The sequence below is a fragment of the Emys orbicularis genome, chromosome 15 (genome assembly GCF_028017835.1).
Source record: "Emys orbicularis isolate rEmyOrb1 chromosome 15, rEmyOrb1.hap1, whole genome shotgun sequence".
Classification (NCBI taxonomy): Eukaryota; Metazoa; Chordata; order Testudines; family Emydidae; genus Emys; species Emys orbicularis.
Genome location: NC_088697.1, coordinates 29,000,996 through 29,022,070, shown reverse-complemented (window position 1 = coordinate 29,022,070; position 21,075 = coordinate 29,000,996). Strand labels below are relative to the sequence as shown.

At 42.9% G+C, this 21,075-nt stretch overlaps 1 protein-coding gene across 1 annotated transcript in view; it reads right to left on the bottom strand.

Moving 5' to 3' along the window:
* Positions 1–20,010, bottom strand: part of SIK2 (salt inducible kinase 2) — a 101,948-nt gene extending 81,938 nt beyond the window's left edge. Inside the window, 4 exon segments of the mRNA XM_065417006.1 lie at positions 957–1,020; positions 9,192–9,308; positions 19,860–19,985; positions 19,987–20,010. Of these exon segments, the coding sequence (XP_065273078.1) occupies positions 957–1,020; positions 9,192–9,308; positions 19,860–19,985; positions 19,987–20,010 (331 nt within the window).
* Between the last annotated feature and the right edge of the window lie 1,065 nt (positions 20,011–21,075).

Genomic DNA, 21,075 nt, shown 5'->3' with positions numbered 1-21,075 from the left:
ACAGTCTACATGTACCCAAGTGGGGAACAATTATTTAGTAAAAGGCTCTTCAATCTAGCAAAGAAAGGTAGAACACGATCCAATTGCTCAAAGCTGAAACTAAACAAATTCAGTCTAGAAATAAGGCGTAAATGTTTAACAGTGAGGGTCATTAACCATTTGGAACAATTTACCAAGGGCCATGGGGGATTCTCCATCACTGTGATTTTTTAAATCAAGATCGGATGCTTTTCTAAAAAAGAGTGGCTCTAGGAATTATTTTGTGGTATACAGGGGGTCAGATTAGATGATCACAACAATCCCTCCAATCTCGGAAACTATGAATCTACATTGCTTTTTAATATACAATCAACTCTGCTAGAAGGACACCACATTTCCTTAACAGAATTTTGTTAAACCTTACATTAAGCATTTACATTTTTAAGAAATATTTTTGTATTTCAATTAATAAAATGAGGAAAACAGTTTCAACTAGTGTCACAGCTTTTCCGTGGCAGATAAATGAGAAAGTGTGCGCTACAGTATAAATGTCCCTGAGGCTTCAATTTACATAAGAACGGCCATACTGGGTCAGACCAATGGTCCATCTAGCCCAAAATCCTGTCTTCCAAAAGTGGCCAGTGCCCGATGCTTCAAAGGGAATGAATAGAACAGACCAATTATCAAGTGATCCACCCCCAGTTATCCAGTCCCAACTTCTGGCAGTTGAGACACCCAGAACATGGGGATGCATCCCTGACCACCTTGGCTAATAGCCATTGAAGGACTGATTCTCCATTAACTTATTTAATTCTTTTTTGAACCCAGTTGTCTTCTGGCCTTCACAACATCCCCTGGCAATGAGTTCCACAGGTTGGCTGTGTGTATTTATTTTATAAAAACTGATCCAGTAAGATGAAATAACCCGCAGAAGTAAATGATTTAATATTTTAACATTAAAATATTCTCTTGCTTACCAAAAATTTCTCCGTTTTTGGCATATTCTGTCACAAGGTACAACATGCTTTTGGTCTCCATCACCTGTTGATGGAGAAATTGCATATTAGTTTAGTTGGAGAAGGGTAAAAACTACATAAATATAGCTATTCCAGCCCTTCTCCCCCAAAGAAAGTCACTTAAGGTCTCAAGCCTGCAAACACGTACACAGATGCTTAAATTTAGTCACGTGACTGACTTCAACCGGGCTACCGTGTGCTGATGGTTAGCCAAATGCTTAAGTATTTTGCTAAAATTGGAGTCTAAATGACAACTTAGATTTGATTCTTAGTCCCAAATAATAGCTATGAGAAGCTGACAACTCCAAATGCTAACTGAGTGAACAGACTTGGCCTGAAAGTGGTTTGCACTTGAGCCAACATGTCTGAGTGACTGTTCTGCTTAACTCCTCTTCTGACTTGCTGGAAAATTATTAGTGTCTGTAGACAGGAAAGAAGCTTGGAGCCCTTGCTGCCCTCAGTCGTCATGGTGGAAAAAAACAATGCATTGCACATTTGGGAAAGACTGGCTAATCCGATAAATCACGAGATTCCATTGATACCATAATGCAACTGTGCGCAGTACAGTAATGGAACCATCACATCCCCAGTTTCACCTTTCTGGAAATTTTACAAACAACTTAAAACTTCTTTCCTCAGACATCTATAGCCCTGATGCTGTTTGAGTGACCTTTTCCACAAGTTTCAGAGTGGTAGCCGTGTTAGTCTGTATCAGCAAAAAGAACGAGGAGTACTTGTGGCACCTTAGAGACTCTACGGTGCCACAAGTACTCCTCGTTCCTTTCCACAAGGATAGCCTGTTCTCAATTTGGAAACACTGGACAAAAATCTACATCTCTAAATTTGACATAAAAATTTCTGTGCTGTCCCAAACAAGGGGATTTCACCTAAGAATTCAGGACACAAACTTGCCAAGAAATCTACCCCCAAAAGGAAAACTTCCTTGATTACACTGCAGTTTTTCTTCCTATGCATCACCCTAGCTTAATCTTTTAAATGCTCCCTCAGTAGCTCATTACACAAGTAGCAGGACCAAAAACAGACTGAAAAACTGTATTTTAAAATAAAAATAGTCATTTCGGATTTTTTTCTCCAGCAGGTTATAACAATTTAAGTGTCAGTCACATTTTGGACCTCAACTATTTAAACAAAACTGAGCACTGTAATTTGTTAAAGACAGACCAACCTGAGTAAGTTGTGGGCACAGCCTCCTTTAATCATGATTTTCCGGCTTTTTATTTATTCACAATCTGGAAACTATTGCAACAGTTTCTAGTAAATAATTGTTTTTGAAGAAATGTGTTTTTCTTCTTAGGTTTTAAAATATATTTTAACATGTTGTAGCCATGTTGATCCCAGGATATTCAAGAGACAAGGTGGATGAAGTAACATCTTTTACTGAACCAACTTCTGTTGGCGAAAGACAAACTTTCGATCTACACAGAGCTAAAGAACAAACAGCTGAAGACGTGCTCTGTGTAGCTCAAAAGCTTGTCTCTTTCACCAACAGAAATTGGTCCAGTAAAAGATATTACCTCACTCACTTTGTATCTCACATATCTTTAACAGAAAATTATAAAACCCACATGAATTACCCAAAAGATTTGATATAGCTCTACAGATAGAACACAATGGCTGATCTTCAGAAAGTCCAACCATATCTGGGTCCTTATTTAATTCTATAAAGGTCCAGAGTACATTTTGCCTGTAATTTTCTTTATTGAAAAACAAAATAGTATGGCAAGGTTGGTTGGTTGGTTGGTTGGTTTTTAACCCAACACCTGGAGGAGGTAGGAAACGTCAATATTGTATTTTCTACACTAGAAAGCCATGAATTTGGTTCCCATTATGCCCAGCCCCCTCAAATAGGGAGCTCTGAGACTCATATTGTGGGCATACTACCATGATGGGCACATTATATGTAGATCGATTAGAAAGACTCAATGTTTTTAGCATGCTAATGTTACTTTTATCTACTTACCTATCTACCAAATGTATTTCTAATGTGCCAATGACAACAATATCTAGGAGGCAAACATAAAATTAAAAGTTGCATTACCTTTGTCCGTAACTGTCCTTGCTTCCCTCCAGTCCCTAATTTAACTGCTTTTCACTCCTCTCTCTCCCTCGTTTTTCTTTTTTGTCATTCATTTAGGAGATTGTGGTGAATTTTACTTATGCTAGCTACTAATTTTATCCCCTAACATTTGCCTCTATTCTATGAATCACAAGTTGATTTTAAAAGGAAGTGCCAGACTATTTCCCATAACATGAAATTAAAGCTAAACAAGACTTTGCTAAATCAAGCCCTTTGTCTTTATTCAGTGGAATAATTCTGTCACCAAAGGGTTGATCCTTTATGTGAGCAATCCCATTGCCTTCAAAGGGCTGCAAGATCAGGCCCTCAGTTTGAATGCAAAGGGTTTTTTTCTTTTGTTTTATTTTTTGGTGCCTGCAATTGGAGTTAAACATGTTTCTTGCATGATGTTTCAAATACGAAATCAGATGAAGCACCATTCATGAAATAAATTGGCCTAAATTTACTAAAAAGGTTGTTGACAGGGAAGTTAGGTCCAAAATGTAGATTCTGTAATATATAAGGATGTAGATTCAGATCAAAATCTTACTCTGAAATGCCAATAACCCAAAATGCCATGGCATCATGTTTGAATGAATAACAGAAAATGAAAGATACTAGAAACAAATGTGAAACTGATTAATCTATTTTTACCATCCAATTTAAGTGAAATGCAAAAAGAATACAGCATAAATAGTGAAAAGTAAAACAGATTTTTAAGAAGTCTTTCAGGTCTAGAGTTCGATCATCCAGGTTCCTCAAGTCTTGAGTGGGAGGTGAAAAACTTAGAAGAAGCTAGAGCTAAAAGCTATAGAAAGACTATAGAAGCTTCTTCTGGAATATGTTCAATGAATTCAGACATTTTTTAATAGTTGGAGTGATTGTATTTGGCCATTAATGCTTCAAAGTTTGCAATCCTGAACTGCAAGGTCACAGAGGAGTAAGTTTTACGACCAAAAAGATCCAATCTCTTCCAGTCCCTGTTATATGGAGTGGATCTGGAGTGGTGTTGTCTGCCCAGTTCATTCATGGCCTCTACCACCAGAGAGTTTGGCGTAGGGTGTGAAAATAAAAATTCCACTCTCTTGGAAGAGACATAATTATTTTTAATCTGCTCTTTTGCAAGTGGGCAGAATTGTTGCTGGGGTTTGCCAGATAGTCTTGGCTGGGTCCATGAGAGCCTCATTTATTGGAGGAGTAATCTTGGAAGAGGTTGAAGTTTGGAGGATGTCCAACAACTTATGTTGGGACTCTGCAACTTCTTCCAGCGGTATACCCAGGGAGTCTGCAATCCTCTTAAACAGTTCTTGGAACTGTTTAAAGTCATCCCCATCGTAGGTGGTGGGGGCATGATAGTTTCATCTGGAGAAAAGGATGAAAAACTGGCAGACGCAGTGACTTCCTGATCCGAAGTCTCCTCCAGTTTCTCGATTGCCTCTTCCAGGGATTCAGAGGGTCGAGGTACTGAAGGTGATGGAGAATGCCTTGACCTCTCCCTGTGTGGACTGGGAGGCTTAGGGTAGTGTTGGTGGTACGCTGCCCATGGGTCCCAGTAGAGCCACTGTGGTGGGAATGACATTGGTGGCAGCATCCAGGGGTGTCTGTACCATCCTTGAGTTTCAGCTCTTGGGTGGTACTGATGTTATTCTAGTGGACCCGGTCTGGCGGCCGTCTGTATAGGCGAAGAGCGATGGGAGGAGTAGATTTTCCCTTCCTCATCATCATCCTTGTCACTGGATAAAGGAGGAGCTGATCTGGTTTGTGTAGCGAGTTGGCATGGTACCAACCATGCTGAAATAATGTCAGTACCGAGGAGTGGAGATTCCGGTGTTGACGAGACTAAAAGGTCTCTATGCTGAAGAAACTACTGCAGTATGGAGAGTATATCAGTTCTGAGCAGGGTGTTGTCAGTGGTACTGATGCCTTTACCGCGATTGTCAGTGCCGAGGGTTGTGCGCTGTGGAGGCAGGAGATGACGCCATAGATTGTAGCGCTGCCAAGCTGCTCAGTGCCGCTACCGCATGTTTGAGTGGCTCTGGCGGTACCAAGGCAGGGATTGTAGGTTTCCCTTTTGTGCCTTTGTCTGAACCCACCTTAGGGTCTTTGGCTTGCACAGGACCGGATGGTCCCGCTGCGTCAGAGGTGGGTGGTCTTGGTGTGGTCAGTACCAAAGGGGTCTGACGGGTCAGGGAACTACAGGTCCTATAAGGTAACCGTCCTATCGTCTTTAAATCTGTGTCCATATGATCCCACTCTAGGTAACTGATAAGCACTGTCTCATCTACAAGGTGGGATTGAGAAGTCCTGGCAGCCACTAAATAAAGTGACTATAACACTGCTCTATCAAATTTGGTGTAGCTGATGTAGACTGACCAATTACTGAAGGAAATGATGGTCTCTTCTGAGATAATCTTGGCTTCTTGCTGGGTGGTGTGACAAAGTTCCTCTATCTTGGTGGGTCCTGCGCTTATTGGTGGATTTTCTTGCCTCAGAGATTCACCATGTGGGTTGGGGAACAGCCCAGAGACCTTCCCCTCTGGGAGAACCCACAATCCAGGTCAATTGGGAGGTTTGGGGGGAACCCGGGCCAGCCCTCTACTCCGGGTTCCAGCCCAGGGCTCTGTGGACTGCAGCTGTCTATAGTGCCTCCTGTAACAGCTGCATGACAGCTACAACTCCCTGGGCTACTTCCCCATGGCCTCCTCCAAACACCTTCCTTATTCTCACCACAGGACCTTCCTCCTGGTGTCTGATAACGCTTGTGCTCCTCAGTCCTCCAGCAGCACACCCTCTCCCTCTCAGCTCCTTGCGCCGCTTGCTCCCAGCTCCTCACACTCCCACCACAAACTGAAGTGAGCTCCTTTTTAAAACCCAGGTGCCCTGATTAGCCTGCCTTAATTGATTCTAGAAGCTTCTTCTTAATTGGCTCCAAGTGTCCTAATTAGCCTGCCTGCCTTAACTGATTCTAGCAGGTTCCTGATTACTCTAGTGCAGCCCCTGCTCTGGTCACTCCGGGAACAGAAAACTACTCATCCAGTGACCAGTATATTTGCCCTCTACCAGACTCCTGTACCCCACTGGTCTGGGTCTGTCACAGTGGGTACACAGAAGATTGTTGCCAAAGGTAGGTGGGTGTCCTCTGTCTGGACTGTCTTTGGTATCTAAAGAGCTTGAGATTTGGGGCTGAGGTGTAGAGGCAAACAGGTCATCATCCTCCCTAACTTGAACAGAGATACATGATCTTAGATCTAGGATGAAGGAACATCATACCTGCAGAGTTGGGGAGTGCATCCAGGAGAGAAGAGACTCTCTCCTACAAAGATTTAGGCATTGTAGTGGACAAATAACCCAACATGAGCTCCCAGTGTGACAATATGGCAAAAAAGGGCTAATGTGAACCTTGGGTGTATAAATAGAAAAGTAGTGAGGTGATTTTACGTAGGTATACGGCATTGATGAGACTGATACTAGAATATTGCATCCAGTTCTGGTGGCCTCATTTTAAAAATGAGGCTGAAATGTTTGACAAGGTGCGGAAAAGAGCCAGAAATTTCTCCCAGAGGCAGTGCTGATCTTTGCGCCGACTTTGGTATTGAGAGTTTGGAGATGTGGATCAGTGCCAAGTATAGTGTTATCAGTGCTGAGGATCACTTGCCCCTACCGAATGAACAAGCTTAGCACTCTGCTGCTGAGAGGAGAGAGAGGGTTTGAGTCTCTCCTTGTGGGACGAGGGGGATCAGTACAGGCAGCAGTGTCTATCCAGGTGTTCAGATCTCGCTTGCCTTGGTGAGAATGCAGTACTGGTTCCCACCAGTACTGCATTCTGGTGGGAATGTTGACACCAAGATAGTCTTCACTGGTTCCTGATCCTTGCCTGATGTGCTGTGGATTTTTGCCAGTAGTGAACTTGGATGTTGCGTGACAACTTGCAGGGGCATTGGCTGACTGGAACTTAGAGACCAGATCAATCTTGGATGTCAAACCTCGCTCTTTGGGCGCTGAAGTCCCTCTCATTGATTGTTTGACTCAGAGTCTCTGGACTTAGTTGCTGAGACAGAAAAGGAATGTCATACAGAGCAGCAGTCTAACACACGGTTCTCCCCGAGATGACAAACACAGCAGCTGTGGCCATCTATGAGTGGAATAAGTGTCACAGGACTGCCACAGTTTGAAGCCTGAGGGTTTTGAATCTGCCAGTTTAGGTCTGGATACTGGGTAAAATTACAGAAGAAAAAACTTAAATTTAATTCTTTTTGGAGGGGGGGGGTAGGGTGGTGTGTGTGTTCATATAGCAAAAATTTAAAAGAAGGAAATTGAAGGGAATTAACTAATTTACGAGAGAAAATTCTGCTAAAAGGAAGGGGGTGGGCACCACTTGTTTTGTCTCGCTGCAATGGGCAGTAAGAGGAACTGAGGCTCTCAAGAATATAACATGTAGGTGTAGAAATATTATATTCTTGAGAGCCAAAGGACCAAATATACTAAACGACGACCTGTAAGAAAGATGAGGACCAATTCTCTTGCTGTTCCCCCTCCCATTCATTCCTACCATAATGTGTTATCCTTAGACCCTATTTGGGAGATCCAGATTTCAAATTCAGCCTCTAGCTGGTAGGTATCTGAAAAGGTTCCCCCCTCCCATCCCAGAGCTTCCTCTAGCTTTTGGGTTGCTGTGGAGAGGATGGGTTGTGTAGAATTTCTCTACTACTCTACTTCTGCCTTGGCCTCCACTTTTGCGTTCACCTCCCTTGTCAATAGTTCCAGTACTGCCCCTGCTCAGGGCAGAGAACATCTGGATGCCAATAAGACAAGCTGGCATTATAAGTCCCTAATCATCTCATACAGATTTTGATTCAGCATCAGTGGGAAGTGTGTGTGGCATGCCTCATAAGATCAGAAGGACTAACTGTTGAATGGCTTGAAATTCTTTACACAATATATTGGGTTCTGATGCCAGCCTCAGTCTGCAGCAGGCCTGATACACAACCCCGTCCTGACATCAGAAAAGACTCCACAACATCTCTACACTTCAGACTTCAAGAAAGAAGTGTGTGCAATGAAGAACAAATCAAGAAACGTCTGAAACTGAACTCCCTCTACCTCATCTTTTTGTGCCAAAGTCTGTTAAATTATCAAGACACAATAAGACAAGGAAAGGGCAGTTTCACCTTTAACTCTGAATCTACCCAGCTGTACTGCAAACCCCATACATCAACTGAAACTATTCAGCAGATACAAAGATTCTGTTCAGAATTACACAAATAGGTTTACAGACAACTTCTATAAGTGGATCTGCAGCATCATGGTCTACTGTGTGTATACAGATTTATTCGTGACTGAGGAAAAATAAAGATCCAAATCATAATTTGCCCTGCACCTTGTGTACTTGCTTACACCCACACAGACAGGAAAGGCAGCATTTTGCACCGATGTAAATGACCATACAACAATGAACTGGGACCTGGATTTTTAGGGGAACTGGGCAGTTCAAAGGATTGGGTTTAACAATCTTCCACTTGCAGGTGGTTGGTTTTAATTGAAAGTTACCACTTATTGGCAGGTTGGTAACTTCCCTGAAAGGAGACTGCTGGGTTCAGTCCAGATCCCAGTGGACAAGTCTTTACAAGATTACCAACAAGGGTGCCAAACGTTATGGCAGTGGGTTGTCTCAACAGAAAAAAAACAAGAAAAACCAATGGCCACTCTCACTCTCAGTTTAGGCACATAGGCAAAGTAATGTGAAGGAAACTTGCACAGCTGCTGCTCATACTGTACATGCTATGTGAATAAATAGGAGGTTCAGTCTCCAGGTATCTCTAGCACCTCTCACCAGCACTAAATGACCCCGTTTTTTTAAAAATTAGATCTCCGGCACCTCTGGAGTTATTCTGTGTGAGGCAGACATGAATGCTAACCACAGAATGAATTAGGCCAATATGCTGCTGTGCACGCACAAAGACTAAAAACACACCCAAAACAACTCAACCACATAAAAGCCGAATGTATACTATGAACCAGCAGCCCATAAAATGTCACTGATGTAGAGGACTAGACATCCATAAACATTTTACACAAGAACACATGGGGGGAGGGGAGAAGCAAGAGGATTGTAACTGTACCTGGTAGAGTTTTATTATGTGCGGGTGGTCGAGCATTTTCATTATCTGCACTTCTCGATAGATCTTTTCCAGGTTCACTGCATCCAGCTGAGATTTGTCAATTATTTTTATTGCCACCTGTAGCCCAAGGAACAAAAAAACATTTTCTTTAAATCAATTTTCCAGTCTTGTCTACCCCTGCTTGTTAACAGGACACCAAATTCCTATAACTCTGGATCATTTTTTTTATTTCAAAAATATACTTGCTATATGTTAGAATTTGATAATTCACTTATAAAAAATAAGGCACATAAGATATCATGCTGTTGATCCAGGAACTCAGCTGCTGACCGAAATCTCTTTAGCATTGTCAACAGGTGCAAGCAGTATCAGCAGGGGCTTAGACAGAGGAGAAGAGACCTCAAGTGCCTCTTAATTTGTGCATGTGAGCAAGTGGACTGAAGTAATAAATGGAGAAACTGCAGTCTGATGCCTGGGAACGTGAAGCAATATTGAGGGATGAAACAGCTTGATGAGACTTCTTGCAGCAGCACCAGGTCACTATCTGGGACAATGCAATGATAAACTAAAACTAGTCAGTATTTTTTCATTTGCAAAATACACTAATAAAACCTTCAATTACAGCTTGCTTTTCTACCCCAGAGCCCAAGCCTGCAAATACTTATGCACATGCTTAATTCCATGCACATAAGTTGTTCCAGGCAGCCAGGATTTCACCCACAAATTTTAAATAAAGTTTTGAACTCAAGTTCTTGACTCAGCACATGCAATCAAAACATACTTAGCTAATGCAATTTGGATTGTTAAGGATTTTTATTTCAATGTGATTAATGTTCTAGATATAAGGATGTCTGTAATTAACCTGTTAAGAAAGTGTAAAATCTCTGCAGGGAAACTAGTGTCAGTTACACAGAGCAAACAGAGTCCATGTTATTTAGAAGCTAGTTTGGGGTCCTACTGACCTCATTCCCAGTCAATACTGGAGAATTGAGTTACATAGAACTATACTTAAGGGATTCCCAATTTCACCAAAAAAGGAAACAAAATGTTAGGCGCTATAAAGAATGCAAGAGAAAATACTGAGAATATTAAACAGAGCAAATTCCTTTTTTTGGTGTGAACATACATGGTGTAGGAATAAACAAGGATGTAAACAAGAATTCAGTCTGTTAAAAAAAAATTAAGACTCCCCCTCCCCAATTTGTTTACTGCCAATAAAACTGATTTGTGAACAAGTTTATGCAGGCACAATTTCATCAACCTATAAAACAAGTTTCCTAGAAAATTATAATAACCAAAAACAGACACTAAAAATAGAAACAAAAATTCTTACATACACCTTAGGAAATATTTGCTTTAAAAAGTTATTCCTTATATGTCAAATTTCCCCACTTTCTCTCATTTACTTTATAGTAGCTCACCGAAAAAGCAATATCAAGCAAACACTGGAACTGGCCTATTATATTTTCTTAATATAACAGGGCAGGTGTGCTCTGGGTGGAGCCCTGTTTCAAGCACCACTCAGCTTCCTCCCTCAATAAAAAGAATGGAAACCACTACTTCTCACATAAAAAGTTACCCAACATTCCTAGGGTGATCCCTACCCCAAACTGATACTTCACTTTATCCAGATCCTGTCAGAGTAACGGATCGCCTATTTTAGGTAAGCCAGGAGGATTTATATTCCAGTTTATTAGAGAAGTAGAATCCAAGTGTACTCACTCACCAGACAAGCCTAATTCAAGAAACCAACCACCTTCTCTCAGTTGTTTGTATGATCAATTTTTAATTTTCCCATTACTTACATTAATAGCCTAAACTCTCCAAACCTCCCCTGTACATGGTATCTTACACAGCATCAGTCTTGCCTCTTACTTCATTTATCCACACTAACCCCTTGCTCTAACTCTGTTCCTTAGTAGATGCACAGATTGCAAAAGCTTTATCCATAGAGGAATTCCTGAGCACTTTCCATTTCCTCTCTGTTCTTTCCTTTCATTATTCTAGTCCATTTACTTTTGCCTTACACTTGAACTACTGCACACTTTTACCTCGTTCTCTCCCTCTATCCCTTTATAAGGCTCCCTTTAATCATAACTAAAATAACTTTCTCTTGTTGCTTGCCTGTATCTTCTGTGTGACAAGACTAACGTACAGAGGCTGACAGGAGCGAAGTTGTGTAGGGATTCAAAGAGAAGAGCGCTTATGTCCGATATAAAAAGGTGAGGGAAAGCCAGTAAAGGGTGCTGTAGTGGAGCACAGGCAGAGTGATGGAGCACACTAAGCCCAGGTCTACACTCGCGGCGGTGTGTGTGTGTGTGTACCTAAGATACGCAACTTCAGCTACGTGAATAGTGTAGCTGAAGTCGGCGTATCTTAGGTCGACTTACCTGGCCATGAGGATGGCGACGAGTCGACCGCTGCCGCTCCCCCATCGACTCCGCTTCCGCCTCTCGCGAGCTAGAGTTCCGGAGTCGACGGGGAGCGCAATCGGGGATCGATTTTATCATGTCTACACTAGACGTGATACATCGACCCCCGATAGATCGATCACTACCTGCTGATCCGGCAGGTAGTGAAGACCTGCCCTCAGTTCATCCAAAATGCTTCACTCTCTTTAATATACACTTTTGTATTTTGGATTTCCATTCCTCCCCTCCCCCAGGAAAAAAAAAAATCTAGTATTTATATGGCTTGCAATTACAAGTTCCTGCAGTGAAGCGTGTAAATTCCTTGAATTGAAAAAGTGAATTTAAAGTATACAAGCTCTGCTGGTTTTTCCAACAGAGTTTGGCATTTCCACAATTTGCTCCTGTATTTGAATACAGAATCTCTACAGAGATTATAAAACACTGAAGGAACATAAATATTTCAATGAAGAATGTTTCTGCTTTCAAGTCTGTCTATAAACATTTCCTATGTTGACAACTTTCTCCATGTATGTTAGGCAGTTACTAGCTCCCAATGTTAGCAAAAGTGCAAACCCAAAACAAAGTTTTTTAAAAGATACAATTCAGCTGAGTTGTCTTGCAAATCATAAAAGACCTAATTCCTCAGTCAGACCTAGCGAAAGAAAGAAAGAAAGAAAGAAAGAAAGAAAGAAAGAAAGAAAGAAAGAAAGAAAGAAAGAAAGAAAGAAAGAAAGAAAGAACAGATGAGTTGTGAGAGGGTAAAAAGGGTCTTAGTTTACCTGTAATCTCACTGACAGTTAATCTATACCAGATGCTTCTGTTATTTCAAGAGTAAATGTATAATTATAGTTTTACCATATTGTTGACTGAAGTTATTTAAAAAATTACTTAAAATTGAAAAGGCATTTTTCACATTTACTTAGCAAATTCCCTTCTGGTATTTGAACCAACTAAAAAACAAAAATAATCTCTGATCTGGGACCAACCATGCGGAGTTTCATCCCCAAGGGAGAATCTTCAGAAAACTGAGCATGTAAAAATTGAGTCCTGCTGTAACATTTATTATAGTTTAATGTTAAATTAATGTGCTTTCTTTGTGGCTTTCTGCCACTTCCTCCTTTTCCAAATGTTCCCCATTGAGGGACATGCTACAGATGTTTAAAAAATTCCTAACAATACAACCTGTCTACATTTAGAAGATGGTGAAAAGACTGAAAATAATTCCTTCATTTGAAGGTCAGGAAGCCATACAGCTCCAAGAAATTCAGTCCTCAAGTCAAACATTTCAGTGCAAATCCCAAGAAAATCTGTTCTAATGGCTTCCAAATAACATTAGTCTTCTCATACTAAAAATCAGTCTCTCAGATTCTAAAGAAAAATGCATTTGCATTAGAGACCAGTATGCCACACAATCTCATTAAAGAAAGTCTATTGTACTAGAGTTCTACATTTCCCACACTATCAAATAGCTGTTTATTGCAAAAATTCTATCACTATCACTTAACATTTTTGCTCTAAGAACCCTGCACTTACAGCTATGTAACTTGCAAATACCTGTGTCACATTTAGTTTTCATGTAGCGTATTCAGGTTCAGTAGTGTGTCAAAGAACCTGACAAGCCAACACTTCCTGTGAAGTCTGAAAATGTGTTTATAAAAGCCTTATCGCATTAAGAGCAAGAGTGTTCTTTTAATGTCATCAAGCCTTGAACTCACATAAGTGAACTTGTTTTCATATCTCCATATTTAATCACAAGTGACATGATCCAAACAAGTTCTAAAAAATTCAGTTTGGGTCACTTAAAATGTAATACTTGGTAGCCTTACAACTTTCCTTGGTTAGATCTACATTTACAAAAGCCTAACTGTGTTTAAAAATGCAATTACGTTCTTTACAATTAGACTAATGGGCAAGTTACTCAGCTGTATTAGGTGAACTCTGGTATAAAGCTGAATGGACAGTCCACAGAACAAACAGACCCCGAATTAGCATCCTCCTCCTTCTGTGGTTTAGTTATTATTACTAACAAAAAAAAGATGAACTTCACTTTTAGTTTTCTTCTTACCACTGGTTGTCCCTAGGGGTTCCCTTCAGGACCTCCTCTGCTCTAATGCTCTCTCTTTCCAAAGAATCCCTTAGTATCTTCTTTTTCATTCTAGATGGAGTTAAAAAGCTGCCCCCACAAAATGAGTTAAGCAAACTTCAGCAGCTTTATACAGTGTTCTATCACCTGCTGTGAGGGTAGGTCAACAGATGAACTCTGCCAAGCTGTTAAAAATCCATAAACACATTCTTGCTTCAGTCAAATGTTTAAAAATCAAGATTTTCAGTATACAGATCACTCAGCATGAGAGTTGCCACACTGCCTCTTTGATCTAAAATGTAATTATACGAGTGTAAATGTTTTTTATTTAGCTACATGCTAGTTCATTTTTTTGAATTTCTGAAATAATCCCACGTGTGGTACTCTTGCTGACCACGAGTAGCTGTGTATCGGCAACACAAAACGCGTTTATATCAAATAATGTAGACCAATAAATATTAAAGACTTCTTATTTCTAGTTCATCCAGAGACTTTATAAAAACACTCATGATAATGAACTGAATAAAATGTAGTGTGTACTCTCTTGCTATAGTTAAGCACTAGCAGTTTTTCTGAAACAAAGCTGCAGTAAGAGGTGGCGCTAATTACAGAAATATTTTGTTGTCTATTCTCTAATACAGGTTGAGGTTTTATATTAGGATTGACATTGTAATATATGTGTAAATATTTTCTTAATCTGAAACGGAGTATTACAGACATTTGGCTTCTCTGTTTCAAATGTTTAAAGGTAGATTAGATACCTCAGCCTTTTTTAATCCTGAATTTTTTTGCCCTTTGTTGGATCTGAAGGTTTAGAGAAAAATCACTAAGAAATACTACGCAACTACACAAAAATGTGAAGTTGCACTTAGCACTGAGCTCTTTTTCACTAGCAATCTTAACAGTGTCTTGATTAAAACAAAACATGGGTCAAATCCTATTGAGTTCAAATTGGAGATGCTGCTTCTAACTGCAGCAAAGATTTTAATTTTACATTTTTGCACCAAAACTGTTGAACTATGAAATCTCTCTCAGTGAAACTGAATATACAGCTCACTAGCAATCACTAATATTTTCCAGAAATGTCATAACATAGCACTAATCTTTCCAGTATACTGCATAAAGGTTTACCTGGTACATGACTGAATTCTCATTTCTCTAGCATGGTCAACCTCTATCTATGGCAACACATGCCACCACCCACAGGACACACCAAATTAAGGACAATTATGCAAGTCACATGATTCTAGCATACTCCTACAGTTAGGCTGCAAATCACTGTGTATTTGCACACCTCTCCCCACTACCACACACAACTTTCATGATTAAGAGTAATAAATGCTTTAAATCAGCTTAAAAGTGACCTGAAAAGGGGTAAAAAATGGTCTACACCTCCCTTATCCTCCCCCCCCCCATTGCTTTTAAGATGCATAAAAGCCTAAAACCTATTTGAAATCTTGCTTCAAAATATCAGGAATAGTAAGTCTTTCCTTCCTTGTTTTTGCTAGAGGACTAGAGAATTGGAGTGGGAGCCTTCTCTGCCTTCAACTGAAAGGGCAGGGAACTGAAACTGCCAGGCATCTAAATTTAAACAGATATCAAATGAAAAAAAGTTAGTCTGACTAATAATCCTTACTTTCAATTTTTCAAGATGAATTTAATTTCTATTTAGTTTTGATGCTACCCTTATAGTCCTCCAGTCACCCAGAAAAAGAAGACTTAAACTTCTAATGTAAGGGAAATGCTGAATATCTTTCAGACCTATAAGACACACAGCAAAAAAGGCACAAATTCAGATTTTCTCTTTTGCAGCTGCCATTTAGGTTGCACAGGTCAACCTAAAACCTTAGGCCCTGTCTAGGTTAGAGAAATTTGCACGAGTGCAGTTACCCTGATGCAAGCTCCCTATGTAGACTCACTGTAATAGTGTAAAACAGGGCTTACTCTGGTCTGGAATACATCGTGCTGGTGCAAGCCCCACGGAAACAATGGAGTGCTTCTACATCATGGGTTTGCTCCAACATAGCTACATCAATATTAGCTTCCCTTAAATCCATGTGCGCTAAACCAATTTGTGGGTCACAACAAGGGGAGAGGGCTGTTGTGTTTTAAACTAGTGCACTTATGAGTATGTATCATGCATACACACATTTGATCAGCCAACCGTTCATCTAGTTCAATATTCTGCCTCCTAGAGAAGCCACTTTGGAGAAAAATACAACCATATGTAATGGACAATTAGGCAATAACATGCCTATAGGAGAAGGTTTTCCAAGTTCAAGCAGTTGGTGGCTGACATATGTCCTGAACCATGAGGACTGGTTAATAAAAAGTGTTTACGATAGTTCATGGAGCCACAGCTTACATCAATATGCAGATGATGGTTTGAGCATTGGCCTGCTAAACCCAGGGTTCTGAGTTCAATACTTGAGGGGGCCACTTAGGGATCTGGGGCAAAATCAGTACTTGGTCCTGCTAGTGAAGGCAGGGGGCTGGACTCGATGACCTTTCAAGGTCCCTTCCAGTTCTAGGAGATAGGATATCTCCATTAATTTTCCTGCTTTGAGCAGGGGGTTGGACTAGATGACCTCCTGAGGTCCCTTCCAACCCTGATATTCTATGATTCTATGATTAACAATTTGAGTTTTAAGCTTAATGCCCTATATCTTGTAGGAAAGAGTCCCACAGGTTGGTTATGTATTTGAGTATTTCCTTTATCTGTAAGTTTATTACTTTTATAATTCCAGAGGGTGTCCCTCTTATATTATGAGATAGTAAGCAGCAGATTCAGGCTGATGTTCTTTACCATTCATGTTTATACCTCATGTCACTACTTACCTCCTAAAACTAAGCAGTCCTAATCTTTCTGAGCTTCCCTTATGATTCTTCCAATGCTTCTAATTATTTTTTTGCCGTCTCCTATTTTTCCTGTCCTCCAGACCATAACTACTTCTCCTGTATCCATATTCATGAACATAAACCTAATTCTCTGATCACAGGATATTTCTGTGATACAACAAACATGTACTGTGTGCAAGAACCTATCAAAAATGCAGCTGTCTCCTCTGAAGCATCTAGTACTGACTGATCTTAAAGGCAGGTTATAGGACAATATCAACCATGGTTGAGACTACATTGCAATTCCTACATTTCTATTAACTTTCACATTTTTTCACTTCAGTGCTCAAATGCAACATTAAGGTTGCAGTTATATGAGTTCACACTCAATTTGAACTAGTTTGCCATACTCCACCTTCTGGGCTATGTACACATTCTTCTTATATACACATTCTGTTTCAGTCGGATTTCACCTTTAAATAGATTAGATTAATTTCATGACAAGTAACTTTAAGGTCTGCATCATTTCAATACAATTCTATTACGTAACTAAGCAGAGTTGGTGGAACTCACACCGGTCTGACTTTGAATCATTGACAGTAATGGTACTTGGTCAGAATGCAAGTTCTCTTTACCATTAGTGAAAGTTAATAGGGTCCCTCTGCCTTGCAACCCAGCTAGCTGCTCCGACTGACTGACCCAACAATGAAGTTCTACCTATGTCTATACATTTCTTGTTGTGGAAATAACTGGTCATGCAAAACAAACAAATAAATAAATAAAAGTGTACAACAAGGTTTAACCACAAAACTTTGGAAAGGGAAAACCTACTACAAAAATTATGGGAAAAATATGATATAGGTTTCATTTTAGCTTAATTTTAAAATATACCATGTGAAACAACTGTCAGTCATAATAAGTTCACCCTGCCATTCACATTCCTGGAATTACTTCCATCTTGGCAGTAGTAATTCACAATGTGAACTATAAAAACAACTTCCAGACCAAGCACAGCATACAAGACCCTAACCAAGAAGAAAACCTATTCAATCAAATTTAAACTTATTTATATTGACATTTAGTAAAGTTTTTAGAATGTACTTCTATTAATTTCAGCCATTTTTTTAAGCTGACAACTTGTACCAAAGACAGTATTGCCAAGCTGTTTAAACGCAAAGTGTAGATTATTTTAAATTTTCACAAAACTCAACAGAGATCTAATTTTTGAATTACAATGAAAAGTTAAGATTGCCACTGCAATGCCATTGAGACATGATGCCTGAAGACCAGTAAGCAAACAGCTTTACCTACTGCCTGGTGAGTGAAACATTAACAGTATAATTGATCACTACCTAAAATTCTAATTTCCAAACTTGGGTATTTAGTAGTAGCAAGGAAAGGGTTTAAAATTATTTGACTAAGTTCCTTAATACGCAATTTGAGAAGTGAGGCCATAACTTGATCAAATTTCCTTTAATACTTTGGATTTTCATAGAATCACAGAAATGTAGGGCTGGAGGAGACCTCAAGAGGTCAATAACATTGTACACACAACTTTGAAGAGTAACCACTACTATGTGCCCTGCAACAATGTTAAATGTAAAATTGTAGTTGAAGTTAACAATTATAATTTTGCCTCCTGCCTATTGATACCTGTACCACTTAAGATCATTATAAGTGAAAGATTACAGTTTTCAATTTCTTTACTTTGTGCTTTGTGCATTTTGTTCAATCAGTTTCCTTGCCTGTATGGATCATTCACATCGCACCACAGAAAAAGGTTTTTTTTTAAAATAGGAAATATGATCATATCATAAAAATTGGCAAGAAACTTAAATACACTTATAGTATCAGAGGGGTAGCCGTGTTAGTCTGGATCTGTAAAAAGCAACAGAGAGTCCAGTGGCACCTTTAAGACTAACAGATGTATTGGAGCATAAGCTTTCATCTGACGAAGTGGGCATTCACCCACAAAAGCTTATGCTCCAATACATCTGTTAGTCTTAAAGGTGCCACAGGACTCTCTGTTGCTCGTTAAATACAGTTATAGTAACTGAAAGTACTTATGTTTTAAAAGTTATTAAGCGATGATGTCCAAAGGTGCTGCTTCCATCGGATATTTTAAAAATATGCCTAACTACATTTTTACCCAAGTAGACTATAGTAGTTTAATTATGGATGATGCATAACATAATTATGGTTTTCTGAGAATGGTATTTAATTGATAACTTAGGTAACTTGCATTTCTGAAAAGATGACGGTTTTTAATTTAGTACCCAGACAAGCGGATTCAGGGGAATGGGATAGGAGGGAATCATTCTTCTTCAAACTGAAGTACCAAAGCTGGCTCCACACCTGGAGATATTGAATAGATGGCAAACCTGACGGCAGAACCCAGAACAATTTAGCCTTTAGGGTTCAAACCTGCAGTGCTTAATTTGTGCCAGGGCTTGCTAGGGCAGAGCCCCAGCACCTCTAGGGTTGGCAGTTCATAGCCCCGGCAACTCAGGGCTTACCACATCAGTTATGAAAGTTTAAAAAAATGGCTTGAGACAGGGCACCTAATTGTTGGAGCCCCAGCCCCTCGCTCATTACAAATTAAGCACTGCAAACCTGTTCTGCGTTTGCTAATGACCAAGTTATCAGTTACCTGCTGGCCGTTTCTCATGAAGGGACTATCCTAACAGCAGCTCCACGGCTAGTGGCGGCATTGTTCTCGGCGCTGCTACAGCCCCCGAACCCGGAGAAGAGCTCTGCGGCTCAAACACACTTTCTCCAGCAAAAGTTGGCCCCGTAAAAAAATATTTCCTCACCTACACCTTGTCTTGCTGGCAAGTGCATGGCTAAGACTTACCCCCCGCCCCGCGGGGCTCCCCTCCGGCTTAGCCCCGGGACACCCCCGCGGGGCCGGGGGAAGCTCGCACCGCTGGGGGGGGGGGGAGGTCCCAGGGCTGGCCGACCAGCTCCTTCCCCACAGCGCTCGGCTGCTTGGCGGAGCCCCCCGCCGCGCTCAGCCGGACACCGGCTCCATCCCTGGCCCCGCTGAAGGGACAAAGGCGGCTGAGGGGAGGCTGCGGGCCGGCCGTGCCTGTGCGAACGGCAGTCGGAGGGGGGGCGGGGGGCACACCTGGAGCCCCCCCCCACCAGCGCACCCCCTATGGGGGGCAGCGCTCCTGGGGGTCGGAACCAGCCGCCCGCGGGGCGGTGCCAGGCCCTTGGGCCGGGAGCAGTGGCGGGGGGGGGGGGAGGGGAAGGGTCTGGCCGGCCCCGCCTCCTCACGAGCCGGTCCCCGGGGGGCGAGGGAGGCCCGGTTCCCCCCCGGCCCGGCCGCCTCACCTCGCTGCGCGTGATCCGGTGCCGCCCCAGCTTCACCACGGCGAAGTTGCCCTTCCCCAGCGTGCCCTCGATGTCGTAGAACCCGACGCGGACGGGCCCGGGCCCGCGGGGCAGCAGCGGGGGGGGGCAGCCGGGGCTCGGCCATTACCATGCTGGGCTCGGGGGGCGGCGGCGGCAGCGGCGGCTCGGTCCGTCTGTGGCCGTGCGGCGCCCTGCAGCCGCGCCGCCCCGCCCCCCCGCGCGTCACCGCGCGCGTCAGCGAAGGAGGAGTCTCGCCATGGCAACCGTAGCCACCGCCACCGGATGAGCAACGGCCTCCTGGGGCTGTTCCCTGCGGGGCGCCTCCTCCCACCGGCAGCGGGGCTCCCCTCACAGCCGTCCCCGACAGAGCGCCTACTCCCCGCCGGCCTGGTGCGGGGAGAGACCGGGGGGAGGCCGATCCATTGTGGCCGGGGTGGGGGAGGTGGCCGGGCTTTGAGGGAGGGCTACCTACCTGCACGGCCCCCCTCGAAGCTGGGGAGAGCCTCCCCCACACAGCTTGGTTCTCCCCCAGTCCCCCTCCCCCGGGCTGGGGGCCAGGAGAGCCCCTCCCCCCAAGTCCTGGTTAGCCCTGAGTCTGTGCCTGGCCTGTCGCCACCCCCACTGCTGCTGTGCCCCCCCCCCCCCAGCACAGCACGCCGTGGGCTCGCAGTGCCCCGCCCCCAGGACCCCCCCACGGCACAGCACTCCCCTGGGCTCCCAGTACCCCCCCCCCCACTGCACAGCACGTCCCTGGGCTCCCAGGGTCCCCCCCTCCCCACTGCACAGCACGTCCCTGGGTTCACACTGCACAGCATGCCCCTGGGATCCCAGTGCCCCCCCCCCCCCGCCATTGCACAGCACGCCCCTGGGCTCGCAGTGCCCCGCCCCCAGGACCCCACACTGCACAGCACGCCCCTGGGCTCCCACTGCACAGCACGCCCCTGGGCTCCCAGGGTCCCCCCTCCCCCCGCACAGCACATCCCCAGCACCCCCCACTGCACAGCACGCCTCTGGGCTCCCAGGGTCCCCCCCTCCCCACTGCACAGCACGTCCCTGGGTTCACACTGCACAGCATGCCCCTGGGATCCCAGTGCCCCCCCCCCCCCCGCCATTGCACAGCACGCCCCTGGGCTCGCAGTGCCCCGCCCCCAGGACCCCACACTGCACAGCACGCCCCTGGGCTCCCACTGCACAG